Source organism: Thermobia domestica, chromosome 4 (genome assembly GCF_964235325.1).
Source record: "Thermobia domestica chromosome 4, izTheDome1.hap1.1, whole genome shotgun sequence".
In the NCBI taxonomy this organism is placed as follows: domain Eukaryota; kingdom Metazoa; phylum Arthropoda; class Insecta; order Zygentoma; family Lepismatidae; genus Thermobia; species Thermobia domestica.
The window spans coordinates 27,175,342-27,197,393 of NC_137457.1; the positions used below are offsets into that span (position 1 = coordinate 27,175,342).

The following is a 22,052-nucleotide window of genomic DNA, read 5'->3' on the forward strand; positions in this document are numbered from 1 at the left end:
CCACGATGAGTTGGAGAGGGGGTCATAGTGATTTGGCATATGAATATGTCCTTCTTCACTTCCAAAAATAAAAATATACTCGCTTGTGTCAGCAAAATATAAAAAGTGTCCATAGGCTAAGCAAGTTCTTCAACTATCATGTTTCTAGTGTTATGATAAAAAGGTTAATGACGGTATATTTTAACATCAGGTCATCTTTAATAGGTGACGTGGTAATAACACAGCATCAATTTTTAGGTATACAAAAATCGTTTTTCTCGACTTTCTCGAATATTACGCATGAGAATTTACAGTTACCATATCATTTTGTTCACTTCAATTAGAACTATCCATCAATTGTTAGAGTATCATCTTAGGACATTTTTCTTTTCATTAAACACACATTTTCACTTCATTAAATGCTAATATCAAGTTCGATTTCTGATCTCATTTTGTTACTGAAACTGGAAGTTACAAATCTACTACGGCCAATAACGGACAAAGAATTCTGGTAATGAGGGTACAGGTTAGGAACGGTTTAGAAAAACTAAAACCAAAAATACTAACATGTACGTAATAAATGCCCATATTTAACATGTACGTAGCATGTGTATGCCCATATTTAAAGAAACTGCATACATAGATAAACATACTTGTAAACTACGAATGTATTCAAGGAAATATCTAATAAAATCTAAGGGCCTTATGCAGAGTCGTTTTGACGTCTTATTATTACCTTACTACGGGTTTGACTAAAGGATGATTATCAAAAGTATTCAGAGTGTGTAATTAGGACGTAGTAGTTGAGGAAGTTAATCACATGTGACTAATAAATCTTGAGCACAGGGTAATCTTTTAGCCACGGTTTAGCTTGTGCGACACAATATTTCAAATTTCGGATTTCATGATTTTCATTTTTACAGGCTACGCATGTGCACATCTACTTTTCCGTAGTTGCCACATTTATTTTTCTCACCCGATGCTTTGAGGTATCATACCCAATACCATAATCATACCCAAATCAACTTTTTAGTTGTACTCAAAGTAGGCTCTGATTACCAAAAAGTGCCGTACATCTTCCTTAGTAAAGAGTTAGTATGCCACTAACTAGTCTGTGACTAACCTAGATTAACGAATTCTCTCTGAATACCGCCTAAGTGTCTAAGTATCTAATAAAATCTAAGTAAGAGTACGTGTTTTACAATGTAAACTACTTAAGTACAAGAGATTTTATAACGAACGTTCTTCTGTTGAATGAAAACATGACTTTAAATTATATTCCAATAGAAAGCAGTAACACACGCCAAACACATAGGTGCAACTGCACCCACTTCACCCATAGTGCGACCGCCCATAACTATGACCAGTTTTAGTAGTGACTTCGTATAATTTTGTAGTCTACCCTATTTTCCCAACATGAAGTGAAGCTTTAATAATCGTCTCTTACCTTCCTAGAATTCCTCCTGATTTCGACACACTCCCGGATACTGCGAACTTGAAAGGTCCCACTCCAACTGCGTAGCCTTTACTAGCAGAGAAGCTACCAGGGCCATGCCCGCTGGCAAAAGAGCCAACTCCAACTCCGCCAAATTTATCGTAGGCTCCTACTTTAGAACCAGCAGATGTGCCTCCGAATGGAAAGAAACCCTTCGGCGATCTTCTGATTCTGTACATAGGCATTACAGGTGGCTCTGTAAAGAAATTAGGTTCCGATTAAAACGATATTGTAACAAAAAGCACTAATGTATTTAGTTGTTAATATAATATTTGATATTATAAAATGTAATTCTAGTATTTCTGAAAACTAGGCATCAAAACAAATATCGTATCTACATAATGCACTAACTGTCATAGTTGCCATTCTAGAGTTACGACACTACTGTTATAAGTCTGCTATATAGATTGGATAGTAAGTTCCCAACCCGTTTGTTAATTTGCCTGTCTCTAACTAAGACGAACTTACACCAATACTCATGTCATTGTGTTTCCAATAGATTCCAGTACACATAGAACATAACATATGGAAGTTGCAGTACATATGGAACTTACGATTATTATAATACGCATTATATATATTAAAATATTACAAATAAAGAGGCATCGCTAAAATCGTCGTTATGCGTTCATATTGTAACGGATTGATTCCATTAACGAACTTCGTCGAGATAATCTCTCTAACTTTCTATAGCCCATATCCAAGGGCGCCCATCAGGGGGTCAAGGTGGGGCGCTCGACCCCCTAGAGAAAATTGTACTTCGGAATATCGAAAACCCAATATATTTTTTATAATTGTTACATCAAAATTTGAAACTATATTTGAAATGTCGCTTATACTTGCCCCCCCCCCTTGGAAACCACAACATGGGCGCCCTTACCCATATCCCATACATGTAAGTGAGTTTTTAATTGTGTTTTTTGAAATAGGTGGCTAGATCAATTGCATTGACCAAATAGAATTTCAAATATTCCCTTACATGTATGGGATATGCGACATAAATGGTCACCGTTAAAGTCGGGCAACGACACTAAACTTCAATAAACAACAAGAACAAAACCCAAATAACTAAGAAAGTGATTTAAATTTAAATCAGCATTCGGCCACAAAAAATGAGATATTTCTCGCCCATTTCTATTTCACCAGTAACAAATGACAATCTGTAACAATCAGAAAATTTAGTAATATGTAGATACATGACTTAAGCTGTTATTTCCGCTGAAACATAATCACGTGACTGGAAACTGTGGCGCCTCCACTCAAAGCACTTCGGGTAGCACGAACTACTGGAAAAAGAACGAATCAAATAATTCAAGAGTGCAAGGATTTGATACAATTAGCTACTGCCAGTAAGCATATTTGAGGACCCCAAACGTTTCAGATATCTTCTGATCTTATTGGCCGATACAGATAAGACATCAAGAAGCATCATATACATACAGAGGAAAGCAAACGTCAACTGTTGTCGGTCCTCGTAGGCGAGCGGACAGCCCTTCCCGCTGGTCTAGTGGCTAGCACGTGTGACTTTGGTGTACGAGGTTCCTGGTTCGATTCCCAGTGGAAGAGCCTTTGAAATTTTAACTGTCCTCGATGTTTCTGTGCTCGTGTCCCTGTCGTTCTCGGTTAATGGTAAAACAAGTTAAAGGAGTAAAAAGCAAGTAATATTAAGTAGAATGTAGTAATTAGTAAAGCAAGTTAATGAGGCACGTTCAGTGAATCAGTTAACTTTAAGAAAAAGGCAGGTTAGAAATGGAAATTACTTTCGGCATGGGTTCAAACCCGGCTGAAGGAAACTTTTTTTAAAAAATTTTCGTAACACTTTTTTCACTAAAATAAGGGTGCAGTTTTACTATACGGATCAATAGTATAAGTAGCAGTAGTAGTAAAAGTAGTAGTAATAGAAGAAGAAGAAGTAGTAGCAGACGATGCTATTAGTTACGACTGCAGATAGCAGGGTCGCTGATATCACTTTCGTTGCATTGTGGGAACCATTTCAATTTCAAATGGGTATTAATAAAGTACTCCTGGCAAGTAGAGAACGTACGATATTTTACAACATTAAGATGAATATTTTTAAATTTATATATATTAACTGTAACCTGTAATGCCTGTAACTTTTTGAACAGATTAAGATATCAACAAACCGATTTCACCACTGTGTTTGCCTTTAAATTCTAGCCTAAAATGATATGCCACATGACCATGTTCCCATTTAAAAATCTTGACGTGAATTCAAGATGGCGGCTTTCAAGATGGCCGCCATCTTGGTCACCATCACAATCCGACTTCCCCCTCGGCCTACTATGTTACTACATGGTTTGTTGTTCACTATTTTCCACGAACACGGATTTTATAAGGGGTGGTAAGGGACTTATGGCCCACCCTGTATATATATATATATATATCAACAAATCGAAGGTTAAATCGTGATAGTCATTTAGAAATGAATTTTTTCAGTTTAACGTTCCACGATTATGTCCATTAGGCTAAGGGAAACGATGACTAAGGTAAGTGAATGATGACGTAGGAATTGGTGGAATAAGAATGTGGGAGAATCGCGAGGAAATCCACGAACATAATGTTGTACACCACAGCTTATTTATCGGCCGGAGATCGAATCAGGGACCCCATGCATCAGAGGTAAGCATTCTACCACTGACCCATCAGGCCTCCATATATTCATTTACATCGTTTCGATGATCAATTAAATATATATTTTTCAAGAGACAAAATATTTAGATGTTTAGAATTTAGAAAAAAATAAAATTACCTTTGCTTTATATACTATAATTATTAAAATTGATATTTTTTCCTTACATTAAGTTTCTACCATAAACTTTTTCTACCACCCATTTTAGTACTTTTTCTCCACCAAAAAAATGTTAACCCTAGCCAGTGGCGTATTTACGATTTTGTTTCGGGGAGGCTTTGCCTGAAAATGTGAAAATTCTGCAAGATATTTCATATACTTTACTATAGTAAATAAGATTCCGAGGGGCTTAAGCTCGGAAGCCCACCCCCCTAAATACGCCACTGGCCCTAGCCCTACTTCTTACCTGGTAAGTATCGTCGATCTTCGGGCGCCCTCTGCATCGGAGAAGCTGCAGTTGCCAGGAGAACCAATGATAGAACCAACAGAAGAACAACACAGCACTTCATTCTGTAACCTCTTAGGATGACTTCTGAACCACAAAGAGAATCAAACTAGAGACTCTTAAGCCAACTGCAAAAACAGTAAACACAATCCAAGCCTTTCTGTATGTAAACAGCAGCCACCAACGGTGTTGGTCTGCTACTGTTCCTATTCACTTCAACGTTCCAAAAGTATTGGTGGTCATCGGAAGTTCTCTTATATTTATACACGAGTCCAAATAACTATATTACCTTCCGCCTGGTATTTCCGGTTCTTAAATATGTTTTATGCTTTATATCATTACAACAAATTATACACAAAGGCGGGAATGCTTTTTCTTTTTCCCAGTTCCAGTTTGTGTACAGTAACGTATGTCTTGACCTTACACAACAAAAAAAAGAACTACTCTTTCTAGAATGGACAAGGATGGTATCGGAAGTTGATGACCTTCGTGAGGTGGAACTGCTCTTGGTCGTTTAATATAGTTAATTTAGGTTTTAGTCATCTTCCATTTATTTGTGATTAAACTTGTATTTCCTTGCGTTATACGCCACAAAAAGTTACGAACCAGCCACACGACACTTAGTTAACGTGTGGTCAGCACATTAGCTTAATTTACCATTTTCTAGCTTTCAAGACTGGAGTTCGCTACTCCAGGGCCGCCGTGTTCAATTCGCCTCCTCGTGCAATGGCATAATTTGACCCTCTTTCTGCAGAAAGAACAAATCTTAAAAGCCACGATTTTAAGTATGTTACCTCATCATGAACAACGAAGGGAAGGAAAAGTACTCGCACTCACAAAGCCCTAAACACTACAAATACAATCTTGTAGTTTCTGTTGTTCCTTTAAATAATAATCTGTTATGTTTGTGAAAGATAAGGCAAACACCTGTAGAGGAAAGATAGTGATTTTTTTTTTTTTTTTATGAAATTCAATATCGAGCTTCAATCTCAATATATCAGTTTGCAATTCCAGTGGAACTAGATCTTTTATCTTTATTTCTTGATTTTTCCTTCTACGTCTGTTTAAAAAATAGGAAAAAAACTTGTTTCCACATTCGTTAAGAAACTTGTTCATGCCAAAGACAAGATTAGTTTTCATATCAAATCAAAACTGTGATAACTACTAGGGCTTGGAAGTTGAAGACCTAAAAATTGCCTAAAAAGGACCTATAAAAAGACATAAAAATATCTATAAAAAAGACCTAAAAACTGAAAAAAGGACGCAAAACTAAGACCCAATTTAGTCAGAATTACATATTTAATGAATATAATGCTAAAGAAATCCAACCTCCTGGTATGTCAACGATCTGTGCTTCTTCCACAAACTGAAGTACAAACTAAAATAAGAAAACTTCCCCACCTTCAACCCCCCTTGCTGCAGGACATTGTTACGCCTCCTTATCTGACTTGTGATTGTTATAGATTTGGTCTTACACTCCAGTCGTTGAAGAATGTCTTTTAAATTTTCTTTACTAAAGAAATGATGTTTAAGAGATGGTGGTGATTCGAGTTAATGCCCAGTAAATTTATTGTTGAAAGATGGTGCAAAAAAAAAAAGTTAAGACCTATGAAAAGCTTTAAAAAGACCAATAAACAGAAAGAAACGCCGAAAAAGGCAAAAAAGGACAAATAAAATCCACCATTTTCTGACCTACAATGACCCAAAAGCAACATATGTTAAACATCGTCTTCGGGCACTCGCAAAAAAAAAAAAAAAAAAAAAAAGATTTTTCCTCAACTTTCGGGCCCTAATCTTAGTGGTAGCTAACTAAATGGAGCAGGTGTTAACTACTGTCCAACAATTGAATTCTTGTATTTGACAACAATAATGCAATTCATGCTGGAATTTGTTTGATCATTTGCTTTAGCACTGTCCATGTGATCTTAAACTAATGCGACCAAAACATGATTTATAAATGTAGTATTCAAATAGAAGGTCAGCTTAGTAAATTTAACAACCATCCTCATGAAGTCTGTTTCCAACAAGAAATATTTATTTTAAATAATATAGACATATTTTGCAGCCCCTCGAAATTTGTCGCCCTATGGAAATGCATGTGTTGCACATATGATAGAGTCGGCCCTGTGCTACACCTTAATTCAAGTAAATCTTCAATAAGCTCCTGGGGAGATAGTGGTTCAATGGTATTCGTTGTGAGTTCAAGTTCCGTTGAAAATCAAGGATATTGTCAACTGTCCTCGGTATTTCTGTCTTCCTGTCCCTATAGAGTCTGATATGAATATTAAATATAAGGAAGAAATAAATAAGAGCAAAATAAGTTAAAAAGTTAAGTTTAAAGAATAAATATGGAAGAGTTTTATCTCTTCCTCTAGTACGTGAGATCCTTAGTTCGATTCCTGGCTATGTGAGTTTGTTTTTAACAACATCACGTCGATGAGTTTTCTCCGGAATCTACGGTCTTCTCACACATTCTCACACTACCAGCTCTTCATTGAATTTCATTAATTCATCCGTCTTCTTTAACTTGAAGAGATGAATGTAAAACATTAAATTAAAAATGTTAACTTTCTCTTCAATTACTCTTCGACACTGTGACACCAACAAAAACTTTTTTCTTCTGTCGAATTCCAACTTGGCCATACACACACACACACACACACACAAACACACACACATACACTAGCGCTAGTTTTGGTCCGAGCACAGATGAGTGAGCATTTATACTTATCAAATGATGTTGGCAGGGTTGTGTCCATTCATTGTCGTGAGAGCAATTGGGGAAATACTTGAAATAATAATAATAATAATAATAATAATAATAATAATAATAATAATAATAATAATAATAATAATAATAATAATAATAATAATAATAATAATAATAATAAAGAATTCTGGTCTGGCCAGCATTAACGGAGAGGGAAGTCAAGCCAAAGGTATGAATGGCATACTCTGGATTGTAGGTCATGTCCTGTCACTAAGAACTATTGCAACTGATATATTTTTTTCACACATGCAAGAGACATTCATACTGATCATTAGATAATAGTCCTGTAATCAAATTGTTAGCATCCTTGACTTCATTGCACGTGGGTCATGATTCAATATCTTGAGAAATGTTTTTTTTTTTTTTTTCAACAAACCCTACAAAAATGTTGCGTGAGTACATTAGGATTCTGAAACATGTATTTTTGGATGTCACACATGCTAGTTCCTTGTGAAGTACTGATCCGACTACGGTAGGTCCCATAGTTTTGGAGGTATGGACCTTTAAAGTTCATTTTTTCATGTTTTCGGTAGGCTATAACTCCAAAAGGAAGCATTTGTGCACCCAGGTTGGTCTATACTTTTTGTCTTATCTTGATGTCAGGAATCAGCTCCCAAACGCTATCGGTGTTGTTTTCAAACACCCTGTATATATACGACAAAGGATCCCAAACTAAGGATATAAGGCCAGTGTTTCTAGAGTTTGGTCTGTTATTGAGGAATGAGGAGTGTGTGGTAATTGTAATAGAGGAATGAGGAGTGTGTGGTAATTGTAATAGAGGAATGAGGAGTTTGGTCTGTTATTGAGGAATAAGGAGTGTGTGGTAATTGTAATAGAGGAATGAGGAGTTTGGTCTGTTATAGAGGAATGAGGAGTGTGTGGTAGGTTCAGCCACGCACCACCTATGGCCTTAGTTGTAGGTAAAGAATGAATGCTGACTCATTTGGAAAATTGGACTCGTGAAAAAGTCAACTCAGTTATTCGATGTCTCTGAGTCAGCGACTGAAATCACCGGCAGCTGGTAGAGGTTTACAAAAGAGACTGTAATGTCTCATTGGCATGGTCGCACGGCACAGTACGCCCACATACAGCCCAGAAGACCATCAAGCTGTTGAAGCAATTTCGCTGGGACATCATCGACCACCCTCCCTACAGCCCGGAAGCACCTTGGAAGGCGTCGCTTCGTTTTACTCGAGGAGGTGAAACACTTCGTGACAACGTTGGTGAACATGCAAGGACAGGATTTTTATAGCGGGACGGAATCTTCAAACTCATCCCATGAGACAACAAGTGCTTCAACCGATATGGAAATTATGTCGAAAAATAACCTAATGTATGTAGTATATGTTGACTGTATTGGTTGTATGAAACAATATATACACGTTTTAGTGCAGGCTTTGTAACATTACTTTCCGATCACACCTCGTATACACAAATAACCTTAAAAAGATCTTCACTGAATATAGAGACAACAATTTAATTTTGATTTTAAAAAGTGTAGTATGTATAGTCAAAACAGTTTTTTTTTTTTTTTTTTTTACAAAGAAACAATACTTTGGAATAGAATCTGTTTTGGAAATTACATCTTCCATATCATAGAGATTCTGTGCTGGAAAGAGAAATCAAATGAAATGAAATCTTTGAGTTTAACGTTACACGGTTATGTCTTTTTAGACTAAGTGAGACAATGACTAAGGTAAGTGAATTGATGATGGAAAAATTGGTGGAATGAGAATATGGGAGGAAACAGGAGAACCCACGGAGATGATGATGTCAATACAAACTTACTTCCCCAGGAATCAAACCACAGACCCCACACACCAGAAGTAAGCGTTTTACCACTGAGCCACGGTGACCCTTAGATGCTGAAAAGTCAGATAGTAATCCAATCAAATTATACCTACATGAATTAACCAATCACAGAATGTCTTCCGGACTCTTTGCGTTAAAACTTCCTGCTTTATTTGTTAATTTAATGGTTTGATTGGTTCGATTAGTCTTTGGCGTCCCTATCAGCACCGAGGCTATGTGAGAGTTTGATCTACAGTTTTCAGTGGGTTCCGTAAAACATGAACTCCCACCAGGAATTTAAAGCTTATTATCGAAGAATACATTACATTCCCGTTCAACCATCTAATAATATACATAGTATAAGTATCATTTCCGGCTTGTAGATGTACGACGTCAGAGCATGATTTTACAATTAGAAAAATGGCAGAAAGATTACAGCAAAGGAAGACAAGGGAGGAAATATTATAACCGAATGAAACAAGTGTTTGTAGTGTACGTTTAGCCATGGTCGTGCCAGTGCAACTATACTTGAAGAAAACATCTACTATGCTACCGACTTTCTTGTTTGCATGCTACGTCAGATTATCTGACTGCTCCTTATTCTCTCCGTATGGTTTACTGAGAAGAAGTGCACCAAACTGTGACGTCATCTTATATTATGTTAGAAATTAGCCATTTAAGTGAAATATAATAGTGCAACACTATTCAAGCTAGAGTAAAATGAGTACTAGAAATAAATGAGACATGGTGCTTTAATGTTCCTCCAGTACGCCCAAACGCTTTGCTACTTGGAAAAAAGGTAGTTAGTGTTGCCCAGGAGCAGGCCGGTAGCCAGCCCAAAAATGTAGGGGGGCCGGTAGAACTTAAGGGGGACCCGACCCAACCATATTATACTGTATCATTTGTATCATTATCACCATATTATAGTTCATTTGCAAGCCTACCGTGAAAATTTTAGGGGGGCAGTGAAAATTTAGGGGGTCCCGGCCCCCTAGTCCCCCGTGGATATGGACCTGCCCAGGAGACGACACGAGACGAGAAATAAAAGTTTTATCGTCTCCCCTTGAATTTTTTCTGGTCTCATTTTTAAAAATATATGTACAAAATATATGTCCTGATTATTGTCACTTAATTTCATCTGGAAGTTATCGAGAACCTTCCGCGACACGACATAGTCCACGAAAGATTAAAAAACTATATTTTGTTGAAATGGGGGACACGGCGCGGCTCCGTAATAGAGCGCTTATTCATGTAGCACCGGACGTCACTTGTGACGTCTTCTGAAGGTCATGAAATAACGTCATATGGTACGTCATGATGTCACCAAATATCACGTCATCTGGACGCCCGACTGGCATTTAGGTACGTCTTCATTTGGAGGTTCACTGTTTTGTATAGGTGATTCGAAGTTCGATGAGCGGGGCGCGGTAGCTCAGTGGTAGAGCGTTCACCTCCGGTGCTTGGGGTCCCTGGTTCGATCCCGGCTCCCGCCGTGTGGCTTTTGTGGTAGACAAACACCGTGCTTGTGGGTTTTCTGGGGTTCTCCCACTTTCCTCATTCCACCATTTGATTCATTTCTTATCATCACCGTCTCCTTTAGCCTAACCGGCATAATCGTGGGACGTAAAACTTAAAAATTTCATTTATTTCGATGACGACTTGTAAGGTGGCCAAAAAATTTCCGATTTTCGCGGCGTTAACCATCGCATATTAATAACTGCAATCGAATTGCTGTCTCCTATAGGTACCTCTTCTTCAACTACAGCATACATGTTTCTTCAAATTAAAATAAATACAGTAAGTTTTCATAAGAATTCAATGACAACAAAAACACACAAAATGCAAACAAACACGACCGTTCCAATGCCGGACGTCAAGCTGAACTTTTGACCATGCGTGTTCCATTAATTAATTTGGTCCCTCTAACAACGTCATTTCTGTCACTATTATGGTTCGCATATTTCTAGTGTATGTTTATTTTTGGTCCCACTTTTGACGTAATTTTTGTCACTATTATGGTCCGTGCAGTGTATGTTCATTTTTTTTTTCTGTCGTAGTTAACGTCATTCTTCTGCCATATTCGATGCGTACAAATAACGTCAGAATATCTTGCAAGACATCATTTTCACAAACGACCCCTTAATAATACGTACAGTGTACGTCAGTGTGCTCCCTGGGTACCTCTTTTGCGTGGGGTAGTTGGTTCGATCCCTGTCCAGGTAAGCTTAATAGTAGGCAACATCGTATCCGTGGGTTTTCTTCTGTATCCTCCCAAATTTTCATTCCACCTATTTTGTCCATTATCATTTACTTGTAATAATTATTAATAGGCTCCGGATTCTTAGGTTCGAACCTATTTTATTCCTGTACAGTGAATGCAAAAAATTCGTGTTTTCTTTACATTTCAAGTTGCTATAAGTAGAACTATATTAGTTTTATAGGACCTAAAATGTCCTAATTGGGGGGTTAGGACCTAAAAAAATCCTAAATTAGCTTTTAGAACCTATAACGTCCTAAATGATTCTTTATAGTTATTTTTAACTTGAAAAATACTTTCAAACACGTAGTCAACCAGTTGTCAACAATGCAATAACAAGGTTTCCTTCACACAGCATGTTTCTTTGTAATTTGCGGCTGCGATTGTGAATAAACGGGGCAGCAAGTTTATTTTTAGCACTACTACTACTATAGTACGACAGGCCATACATATGTTAAACTATATTTCAGCTATCAAAAAAGTCAAAGGTAAGGAGAGTTTTATTATTTTTATTACGCAGAAGACTGGTTAGCATAAAGCTTACTAAATTAAGGTTACCATTTAAGTATGAAATACCTAACAAAGTGTTTAAAGTGTAGTAATATTCCGTTTTCAGTAATATAACGCTAAAAATCCTAAACGGTGTTTTAAAAAACCTATAAAATCCTAAAATGCACTTTTTAAAATCCTAATTTGAATTTTTTGGGACCTAAAAATCCGAAGCCTAATTATTAATATTCTTTAGCCTAAAGGACATAGTCGTAGGACGTTAAACCAGCGTTTCCCAACCGGTGTGCCGCGGCACACTTGTGTGCCGTGAATGGGCCGCTGGTGTGCCGCGAGGAAATCGAAACAAATTATTAATTCTATAGGAATCAAATTGCAAGACATCATAAGAAAAATGTATATTTGTATTTCACATTTACTATGAACCTCTACTATGAATCTACAACTTTAAGTTTCGTACCATATTACTTTTCTGTATATTTTTAATGTTGAAAAAAAGTATTTGTTATCATTGTTATGACTATTATTGCTTCTTTATTGTTGCAGACTATTTCGTAACTTGAAATTTTAAAATATCATTCAATTATTTCGACAAAGCAAACATGCATACAAATTATCTACATTTGTGTTTTAAAACTAAGAGATTTGTTTGTTCGTTCGTTATTTAGTGATCTTTCTTGTTAGTGAATGTTGGATACAGTTTTCGAAAAAGAAAGCATAGTTTTAAGAACCTAAGTCCAATATTTCATTGCAATTGTTTTCTATTTTTAAATTAGAATGTAAAATAAGCATAATGATTTAGCACGGGGGAAAACCAGTGATCGAGCTTTCTTCTCTGTGAGATCAGTAATCACAGAAAAAAATACCACGGTATTTTATATTTACAAATAATAATATATATGAGTGTGCCGCGAGAATTCAAGTTACAGTCGTAGTGTGCCGCAAGTTGAAAAAGGTTGGGAAACGCTGCGTTAAACTGAAATACTTCATTTCATTTCGGTGTGTATTTTGTAATGGCTTGCGTATCTTTAAACGTTCACAAACACTCTTCATTGGGTTCGTACAATCACTTTACTAATTTAATTTTTATATTATGAATCATAAGTGTCTTAAGATCATTAAGAATCATTAAGGAATCAAACACTGTTTTAGTGTTATAATCATATTATGAATCATAACACTAAAACAGTGTTTGAGAATTAAGCTTTGGGTGAACGGAAAGCAAGCTACTGGTATGAGAATATAGAGGATCGAATTGAAAATGACTTATTTATGGTTTACTGAGAATGAGAGAAGGAAATTGTAACAACATAAAGTATAAAGTTTCAAATAACTTATCTATGGGTTTACTAAGAGTGGAAGACGTGATTCGATATCACACAGAGCATAAAGTAGAGCATAGAGTTGAAAATGACTGATCTATGGATTAACTGAAAATATTAGAAGGTAACTAAGTCTTCACAATTATAGAATTCGGTATGACTGATCTAATAGATTTACTGTAACGTTACATCAAAATGGAAATGACTTGCTCTATGAATTTACAGAGAACGGAGAGTCAAACTATAACTTCACACAGTATAATATTGAAATTTGCTGATCAATCGGTTTGCTGAGAATGAGCGAAGCAAACTATGACGTCACAGTATAAAATTAAAAATTCCTCATCATGGGTTTACTGAGAATGAGAGAAGCACATTATGACGTTACACAGCGTAAAATTGAAAATTCCAGATCAATCGGTTTACTGAGAATGAGAGAAGCACACTATGACGTCACATAGTATAAAGTTGAAAATTCCTGATCATGGGTTTACTGAGAATGAGAGAAGCATACTATGACGTTATACAGTATAAAATTGAAAATTCTTGATCAACAGGTTTGCTAAGAATGGGAGCAAGAAGCAAACTACTCGTAGGAGTACACAGAGCATCGGGTTGAAGGAGATTGATCTACGGTTTTGCTAGGGTTGCACACCTAGGGTGAATCCTGGAAGTCCAGACACCCCTCCCGAAATCCCGACTTTTCTACAAATTTAGTCTGATTTTAGGGGTAATTTACAAATTTTCATATAATTTATCATATTCCCCCATAATCTTGTATCACGATAACATCGAGTTTGATCGAAATTTTTATAATTTCAAAGATCATACATTTTATTATTAAAAGTGAATGTCACCCGGAAAAATACCAAAGTGAAAAATAAGTTATTATTGGTTTGGTCAAAAACAGGTAGAAGGACACCAGGAAACTGAATAATACCCATACGACAAAACAATTTCTTCAGTGAAAGTGTAAAAACTGTGTTTTCCATGCATACGTCACAAAACTATTATTTCATAGTCTAGAATGTACTGGCCCGGAAGGACACGAGAAAGAAAAATAACAAATAAGGCAAATATAAAAACTACTGGTTTCTAAACCAGGGGGTTCAGTTTTGTTCAGTCTTAGATCGAGTCTCGGTCGGTCTTGACTCGCATCTGAAAACGCGGTTTAGTCTCGTCTCGAGTATACGCGAGAGTCTCGTCTTAACGCTTCTAAGTTAAGTCAGCAGAACTGGTGGACCAGAACATGTAAGTTGTATATTTTATGGTTTTTCTTAATTTCACACATCAGTATGGTCAGGCAATGCAATTCTCACAGTCCTCGTAACCGTAGGTTATGATAAACCCGAGTAATAGTATAATAACAGTAACAATTATAATAATAATAGCAGTATTCTATTGTAATGCTATACACTCTTTGGTTTGTATATCAATCTATGTATCGCTGATGGATAATTACGTCTGTTATTTAAAACATTGAGATGATGCTAATATTCTATTTACAAGTGGGTGACTCACATATTAATCCGTAGTCATTATCGGGTCTAGAATAGCCCTGTAAGAGTCACACCCACATCTTGTGTAGATAAGATCACATAATAAAATGAGATAGCAAAAGGTAGATTATTGAGTAGTCATTGTTTCTCATAAAATAACTATAACCCCTTTCTCCCACGTAAGGTTAAGTGAATATTAATATTCACACAGTCAGTAAATACTATATGACCGAGGTAAGCACAGATATGGATAAATAGATACTATTAATGGGGTATACTCCTAGAGTAATCTCTTATCTGTGATCTAGAGTACCTTTTTATCTGTGATATGGCTCCCCGAAATGAATAAGAGGACTTATGATTGTACTGCCTGAACATAATTATGTGTAATGCATAAGCCTTATTTCTATGTGTAGTGTTGGTTACTTAAACTTGTGATTCGCTCTCAGTGCAATTTTTATCTTTTATTTTGCTACTTTCACTACTATGGCTAATACTAGATCACAAAGTAGGTCTAATAGTGCAACACCGGTTTCCATGATCCTTCCCCCTGTCTCCTTAGATGTATTTTCCGATGGACCGTCTGAAAGTGTTGACAGATTTTTGGCAAATTTTGAACGTTTGGCCGAGATCAACGCGTGGACACCCGATCGGATTAAAGCTATCTTTCCCACATGCTTAAGTGGACCGCCTTTGTATTGGTACAAGACACAGGAAGAGTCTTTACGTAACAAAGACTGGGCGGGTTTGAAAGCAGCGTTTGAGGAGCAATTTGGGTCTTGTCAGATACCATTAACAGCACTTAATGCCTATAGATCGCGAGTTCAAGCCCCGGGCGAACCACTAACGCACTACTTATTTGAGAAGAAGTTCCTGGCAGATAAGTATAATCCCACCCTTCCCTTTAAAGATTTTATGGCAGATGCTGTTATTGCTATGCTTCCCCAACACATGCATTATTTTTCTCAAAAGACGTTCACGAATTTTGATGCCTTAATTAAGGAAGCGTTTACCAGGCAGAAAGCTGACCTGTTATTACACCAGCGCATTGCGGAACAGCGGGTCGTGTCATGTGACCCTCAGCTTTCCCCAGTGGCCCCGCAAGCTACTGCCAACCCCACTGTATATTCTACTCCCCAGGTTAGGCAAGCAGACCCATACGCCGAAATAATGGATAAGCTGGACAAGTTACAGCTTCAGTTCAATACCCATAAGGCTCATGTACATTTTGCAGAAACTTCATCCAGACCCCCCCACCCCCCGCGCAACTTCTCCTGCTCCATCCTATCAGCAGGATTACCACAGAAGCCAGGAAGCATGTACTAATTGTGCTAAGTGTAATCATCGGCACGATAAGCCTCCTGCGCCAAAAACCAAACAGGGTAACAAGAACAAGGAATCGAACTTGGCCCAGCAGGCCAAAGCAAAGAACCAGAAGAAGAAGAAGAAGCAAAATAATACATTTCCAAAAGGCAATGATAGTTACCACGCCTATTATGGGCAATTTCCGCCGGCATACCCTCCGTATGCCCCGCCATATCCGTATTACGGATATCCCCCACCGACTCCTTACGCTTTCCCACCCCATTCCCCTCCCCCGGCAGCCCAACCACCTAAACCGTTCGAACAAGTTCCCGATCCAAAAAACTGAATTTGCCTCAGGAGCCGTCAGCTCCTGAGCCAGCCCCTCCAAGTCCATCTCAACCGCCAGTCCTTAACCATGATACCTTATCTCCTACCATTCTCACCCTGCCACTACAATCCGAAGGCCAATTATTTTACGTTCAGGGTTCGATAGGGAACGTAAAACGCCGTTTTCTGATTGATACAGGAGCAGAGAGCTCCCTGTTACCGTGGACAGCCTTACCACGTAATGTGACTGTATTTAAGATGGAAACAAATCTGTATGGTGTAAGCGAGAAACCGTTATCGCTTAAGTATGCAGCATACATTAAGATTAATTTGTCCGGAAAATCATTTACGGTTTTATTTAGGCTTATTCCAATTCCTAAATTTCCTATTATTTTGGCTAATAATTTTTTAAAAACTCATCAAGCCGCAATTGAATATCAGAACAATACACTCACATTACGTCATTTTGGCTGTCGTCCAAATTCAGATCAGAATATACCCGTAGGCTCTACTCAATTGCCTCCTGCAGTTGCTTCGAAAGTGCAGACGAATCAACACTTTACGTTGGTTTGTAAACAAACCACAACCGTCCCTCCACGCTCAGTTGTTTTCATTCCACTTGATATACCGTTAGGTGTCAATTTCAGTGCTGTTCACATACACACACCCATTAACAGCAACCTAAAACGTTGCTTTATTGCTCACACAGTAGCTAGTACAGACAACATAGCGGTTCCCGTTGTAAATCTGGCTTCCAAACCCAAGCACTTTCACAAGGGAACGCCTTTGGCTATTGCGTCTGTTCTACCAGACATTCCTGAGTCGCTACATGTAAACACAGTACGTAAGTTGTTTACACCGACTGCTGAGCATGCACAACAGAAAACTACAGAACGGCTTGCGAAAATTGGTCACCTTATTGATTCACAACAATTCAAAATTAACAAAGAGTTGAGTAATGAACAACAACAGAAATTAAGGGATGTGCTTACTAAATATGCCAGTGTTTTCAAATGGTCTGACACTGATTTTTCCCATATAGATGCATATGAAGCCACTCTTGACTTAAAATCTAGAGAACCCTTTCGATCCCCGATGTTTACGGTGCCACACCGATTACGGCCTAGGGCAAAACAACAAGTATTGAAATTATTAGAGATGGGCATTATTGAATTAAGCAATTCAGCAACTCGGAATAATATTCTAGTAGTTCCAAAACCTAATTCTGACGATCTGCGCATTTGTTTGGATTTACGTAGACTCAATCTTGCCTGCCATCCAATCCGGGATTCCCCAGCCAATATGGCGGACGTGATTGAGAACCTAGCAGACGCTACGTACTACTGCTGTTTCGATTTATCGCAGTCTTTTTTTCAGGTCCCCTTAGACCCTGAGGACCGTCCTTTTACTGCATTTTCCGTACCGTCCCTAAATCTTAAGCATTCCATGTACCAACTGACAGCCATGCCCATGGGGCATGTTAACAGCACGATTATGCTCCAACGCATTTTGCGTGACATTTTTGAAAACGTGGATCCCAACCACCTTACTATGTATGTTGATGACCTTTATTTAGGGGCGCGCACGTTTGACGAACTGTTGGTAAGTCTAGAGAAAGTACTAGCAACTGCACAACGTTACTCGGTTTTGTTCAATCTCAAAAAATCAATGTTTGGCGTGACAACACTAAAGTGTCTTGGCTTTATAATCCGAGCAGGTCATATTCAACCAGACCCAGCTAAGATCGAGGCTATTTTGAGCATCCCCAAGCCCCAAACTGTCAAGCAATTACGGTCTTGGTTGGCCTCGGTGAATTTCTTTCGAACTTTCTTTGCCAATATCTCACTGAACCTAGCACCGCTTTATCAAGCTCTAAAAGGATCTCCGAAGAAATTGGTGTGGACAGATGAATGCGAGAGTGCATTCCAACAAATGCGCCAGGCTCTAACTAACCCACCCCTTCTTCAGATATATTCAACCCAAGATACGGAGCATGCCCTGGTGGTAGACTCCAGTTTAATTGGCGTCGGGGCCTGTTTATTACAGAAACGCGCCTCTGATGCAGACTGGCACCCGGTGCAGTTTGCATCATCCCGTCATCCGCCAAGGAAGACGCCCCCACCCATCTATGAGCTTGAATTATATGCGGTCTATTTTGGGCTAAAAAAATTCTATAAATATTTAATTGGACAGGAATTCATTATTTACACCGACTCACTAGCGGTCACAGCCATGAAAACCTCGAATCACCTTAGTCCCAAATTACTGAGGTGGCGAGATTTCTTTAGCACATTCTCTTTTAATATCAAACATTTGACCGGAAGCAAGAACGGATTGGCAGACATGATGAGTAGGAACCCACTCCCGGTTACGCAGGAAACGATAGCGGAAGCGGAAGAAACCCCGCATGAGTACCAAATGCTGGCTCTCGACAAACGAGTTGATGTAGGTGAACTACAGCGCCAGGACTCATTTCTAGGGAAGATTATACGCGCCTTACAAACTGAAGATACTTCTCAGCGCCAATATAACCAATGGAAAAAGCAATTCACGATTTCGAATGGTATCCTGTATAGGAAAATCAAGGCCATACCTAACGACAGACTAGTACTCTGCGTTCCTAACAGATTACGGGATTCGATCTTTGATGAACTACACACGCATTCATTAACCCACCCGGGATTTACCAAATTACATCTGCTAGTTAAATCAAAGTATTACTTTCCGCAGATGAAGCAATGGCTATATAGGAAATTAGCCAGGTGTCACGAATGCTCTCTCTTTAAAAGATCGTATAAACCGTCTGTCGAAACAGTGCAACAACTACCCCACGACACCATCTTCAAATGCTTTTCCATTGACTTGGCCGGGAAGTTAATCGCTTCCGAACCAAATCAATATCAGTACTTCTATTTGGCGACAGACCACGCCAGTGGATTTGTTATTACTGCACCTGTAAGATCCCCAACGTCAGAAGCTTTCATTAGTTTCTTTATGGACCATATAGTGACGCCCTACTCCTGTCCATCTCTCCTTTTTATGGACAAACAAACATCCCACAAGTCCACAAAAACGCGGCAATTCTTAGCAAGCATGGGGGTAGAAGTTCGTTACGCCCTCCCCCACCATCATCAAACTTTGGGGCACGCTGAGAATCGAATCGGAGCCATCCAGAATGCATTGCGTTTCCTTACCAAGGAACAACACGCACGATGGCCGGACTTTGTACAGACCGCCACTGCTAGTGTAAATAAGACACCCCTCACGGAACTTCGCGTCAGTCCCTTCTCGATCCTGTTTGGTATCGAACCTGCGTTCATTATTGATCGTGTGCTTAATGCACCCGACCAAGAACTAAGCAATCACGAGAGGCTAACTCTTGCACGGGAAACGCGGGACTACGTGTTATACCGAAGGAATCAAATATTTGAACGGCAACGCGAAAAATTGCATTCTAAGAAGCAACCGACAGAGTTTCTTCCTGGATCTAAAGTCGTGGTGCAACGCATATATGCCAAACCCGGTGATTGCAGGAGTATTCAACAACTATTTGATGGCCCCTTCGAAATTCATAGCCGCCTCGATGGTAATTCATATATGGTCTTAATGAACGGTCAACAGGTCCCAATAGCAAAATCACGTCTGAAACTGTATATACCGGATGAAAATCCGAGTCCCGAATTTCAGACGAAGTACAGACAATATCTGTAACTACATTCATTGGTAGCAGAGTAATCGTGTAGCATTCCATGTATAAATGCACCATATATATATATATATATGCTCAAACGCCCGACTTTGTCTCTTGTTTTCACATATATCATACCCTGCCTTATCATCCTGAGGTTCCGCAAACCCCACCTACCCGTGTCTACCCCTCTATCTCCGCCACTATCTAGTGCCGTAGTTCCCCCCAGGCCCCTCCCATGTAGGTTATTCGTAGACGAAAACGGAGCAAATGACTATTTCCAGCCATTGCATGCACATTTTTACACTTATACATAATGACTGCTTGGTCCACGCCAGCGTGCATACGCGTAGCAGCCATATTGGTTTTCTAATCCAGGTGTAATTAATTTCATTTTCGCCACTACTTCATAAACCAGCTTGTTATTGCGTGTTACGTGCCTACTTAGGTTCTTATACCTAATGCGGACACGTCTCAGTGTATATGCAGCTTGTGCAGCTATTCGTTCTACGAGTAATCCTACACGCTTCGTAGACTACCGTATGTTACCCTCCTCTTTCCCTTTCAGAGACAAATGATCTTACGTACACATATATGATGCATTTATTCATACAAGGAATAGCTTATTTAGAATTCCATACGCTATATTATTTACTTTCATTCTCAATAGTAGGCAAAAACTTAGGCACATACCCACGGGCTTCAGTAAGTTTATCACGGTACTTCACAATTGGACCCCGCTTAATGTCATATCATGATGCATTTTCCAACATAACTGCTTACAGAACGAGTTTGTTCACTGTCAAAGGTTTGATTGTGTAAAAACAATAGATAATTCAAGGGAGACATGCACCCCCTTGAATTCTAAGGGCTTTGGTTCCCCCCGAATTGTACGAGTGCACCAATTACATTGCTCCCCCTAAGATTATAAGGACTCTGGTCCCCCTGGAATCTCGAGGGAATACCCACCACATTGACCCCCAAAATGGTCAATATAATAGTTACAGTATCTAATACACTTCATACTCACATATGCTACTCCCCACACTTCCCTCGCTCCGATCAACATTTGTGCAATTCCTATGCGAAAGTAACTACAAATCAATACAAAACTCTCTAACCAATATTTTGGATCTTTTCTCGGCGAACAACACGTAATCGCATAAAATACTATACGGTTAGACGGGACATTCATTCATTTGATTTACATGAACCCCCCCCCCCAAAAAAAATATATATACTACACTGTTACGCATAACAACGATATATATTCCATTAGGTTTCTTACACATAATTTCCGTGTAGTTTAAAAACCCCTTTAGGCAACAAATGCATTTCTTTCGGAAGAAGGAGAAAGATTTTGATAGACTTCAGCATAGGCTGAGTTTCTGAGTTTACAAAAAAAAAAAAAAAAAAAAAAAGAAATTTTAAAATATCCCCAGGAAAATACAACATAGGTTGTATGTAGCCCTATTCCCACACCCACCCATTTCTTCTTTCTCTCTATGCAACAAAAAAAATCTCATAAATAGATACAGCAATAAGTAAGCTTATTTCCGTGGCAATAAACTTACATTCCTTGCCTTTCACTCCACTAAATGCATTTGTTCCCACGTTTTCCCGATACACATTTTCGTGTGTACAAACACAACACACGAATCCATATACAAACACATAAAAGAATATCTTTCGCGTCGCGCCCAACTGAAGTGTAAGTTAATAGTACTTTAGTACTCACCGTGCCATCCTCTTCGAGCATCGTCCCCACAACGTGATCAGCACACACTAGACTAATTACTTTAATGTACGACCCCGTTTAATTTGCATAGCTTGGGAAATACTTTCACTCAGGGTTTCCCCCTCCTTCCTGATCTTTTACGGTCGTAGTCAGGAGCCTCACAATGCAAGTGCATTCGCACGCATCAGTGAATCCTGCGCCAGTCAGGTGGCCATCCTGCCAAGAAGGAATTCCCACCTTGACCTTCACCAGGTCAACGAATTCTTCTGTACTAAAATT

General features: G+C 38.5%; 1 protein-coding gene across 2 annotated transcripts in view; it reads right to left on the reverse strand.

The window, feature by feature from the left end:
• The window catches only part of LOC145683788 (uncharacterized), a 25,388-nt gene extending 3,532 nt beyond the window's left edge, over positions 1-21,856 (reverse strand). Inside the window, exons 1-3 of one of the 2 annotated variants that reach the window (XM_081755368.1) lie at positions 21,774-21,856; positions 4,531-4,697; positions 1,427-1,670 (exon numbers count right to left, since the gene is read on the reverse strand). In XM_081755368.1, the coding sequence (XP_081611494.1) occupies positions 1,427-1,670; positions 4,531-4,633 (347 nt within the window). In that variant the 5' untranslated portion in view covers positions 4,634-4,697; positions 21,774-21,856. The remainder of the gene's footprint in view (positions 1-1,426; positions 1,671-4,530; positions 4,698-21,773) is intronic. The other variant, XM_081755369.1, reaches the window with a different exon arrangement.
• Between the last annotated feature and the right edge of the window lie 196 nt (positions 21,857-22,052).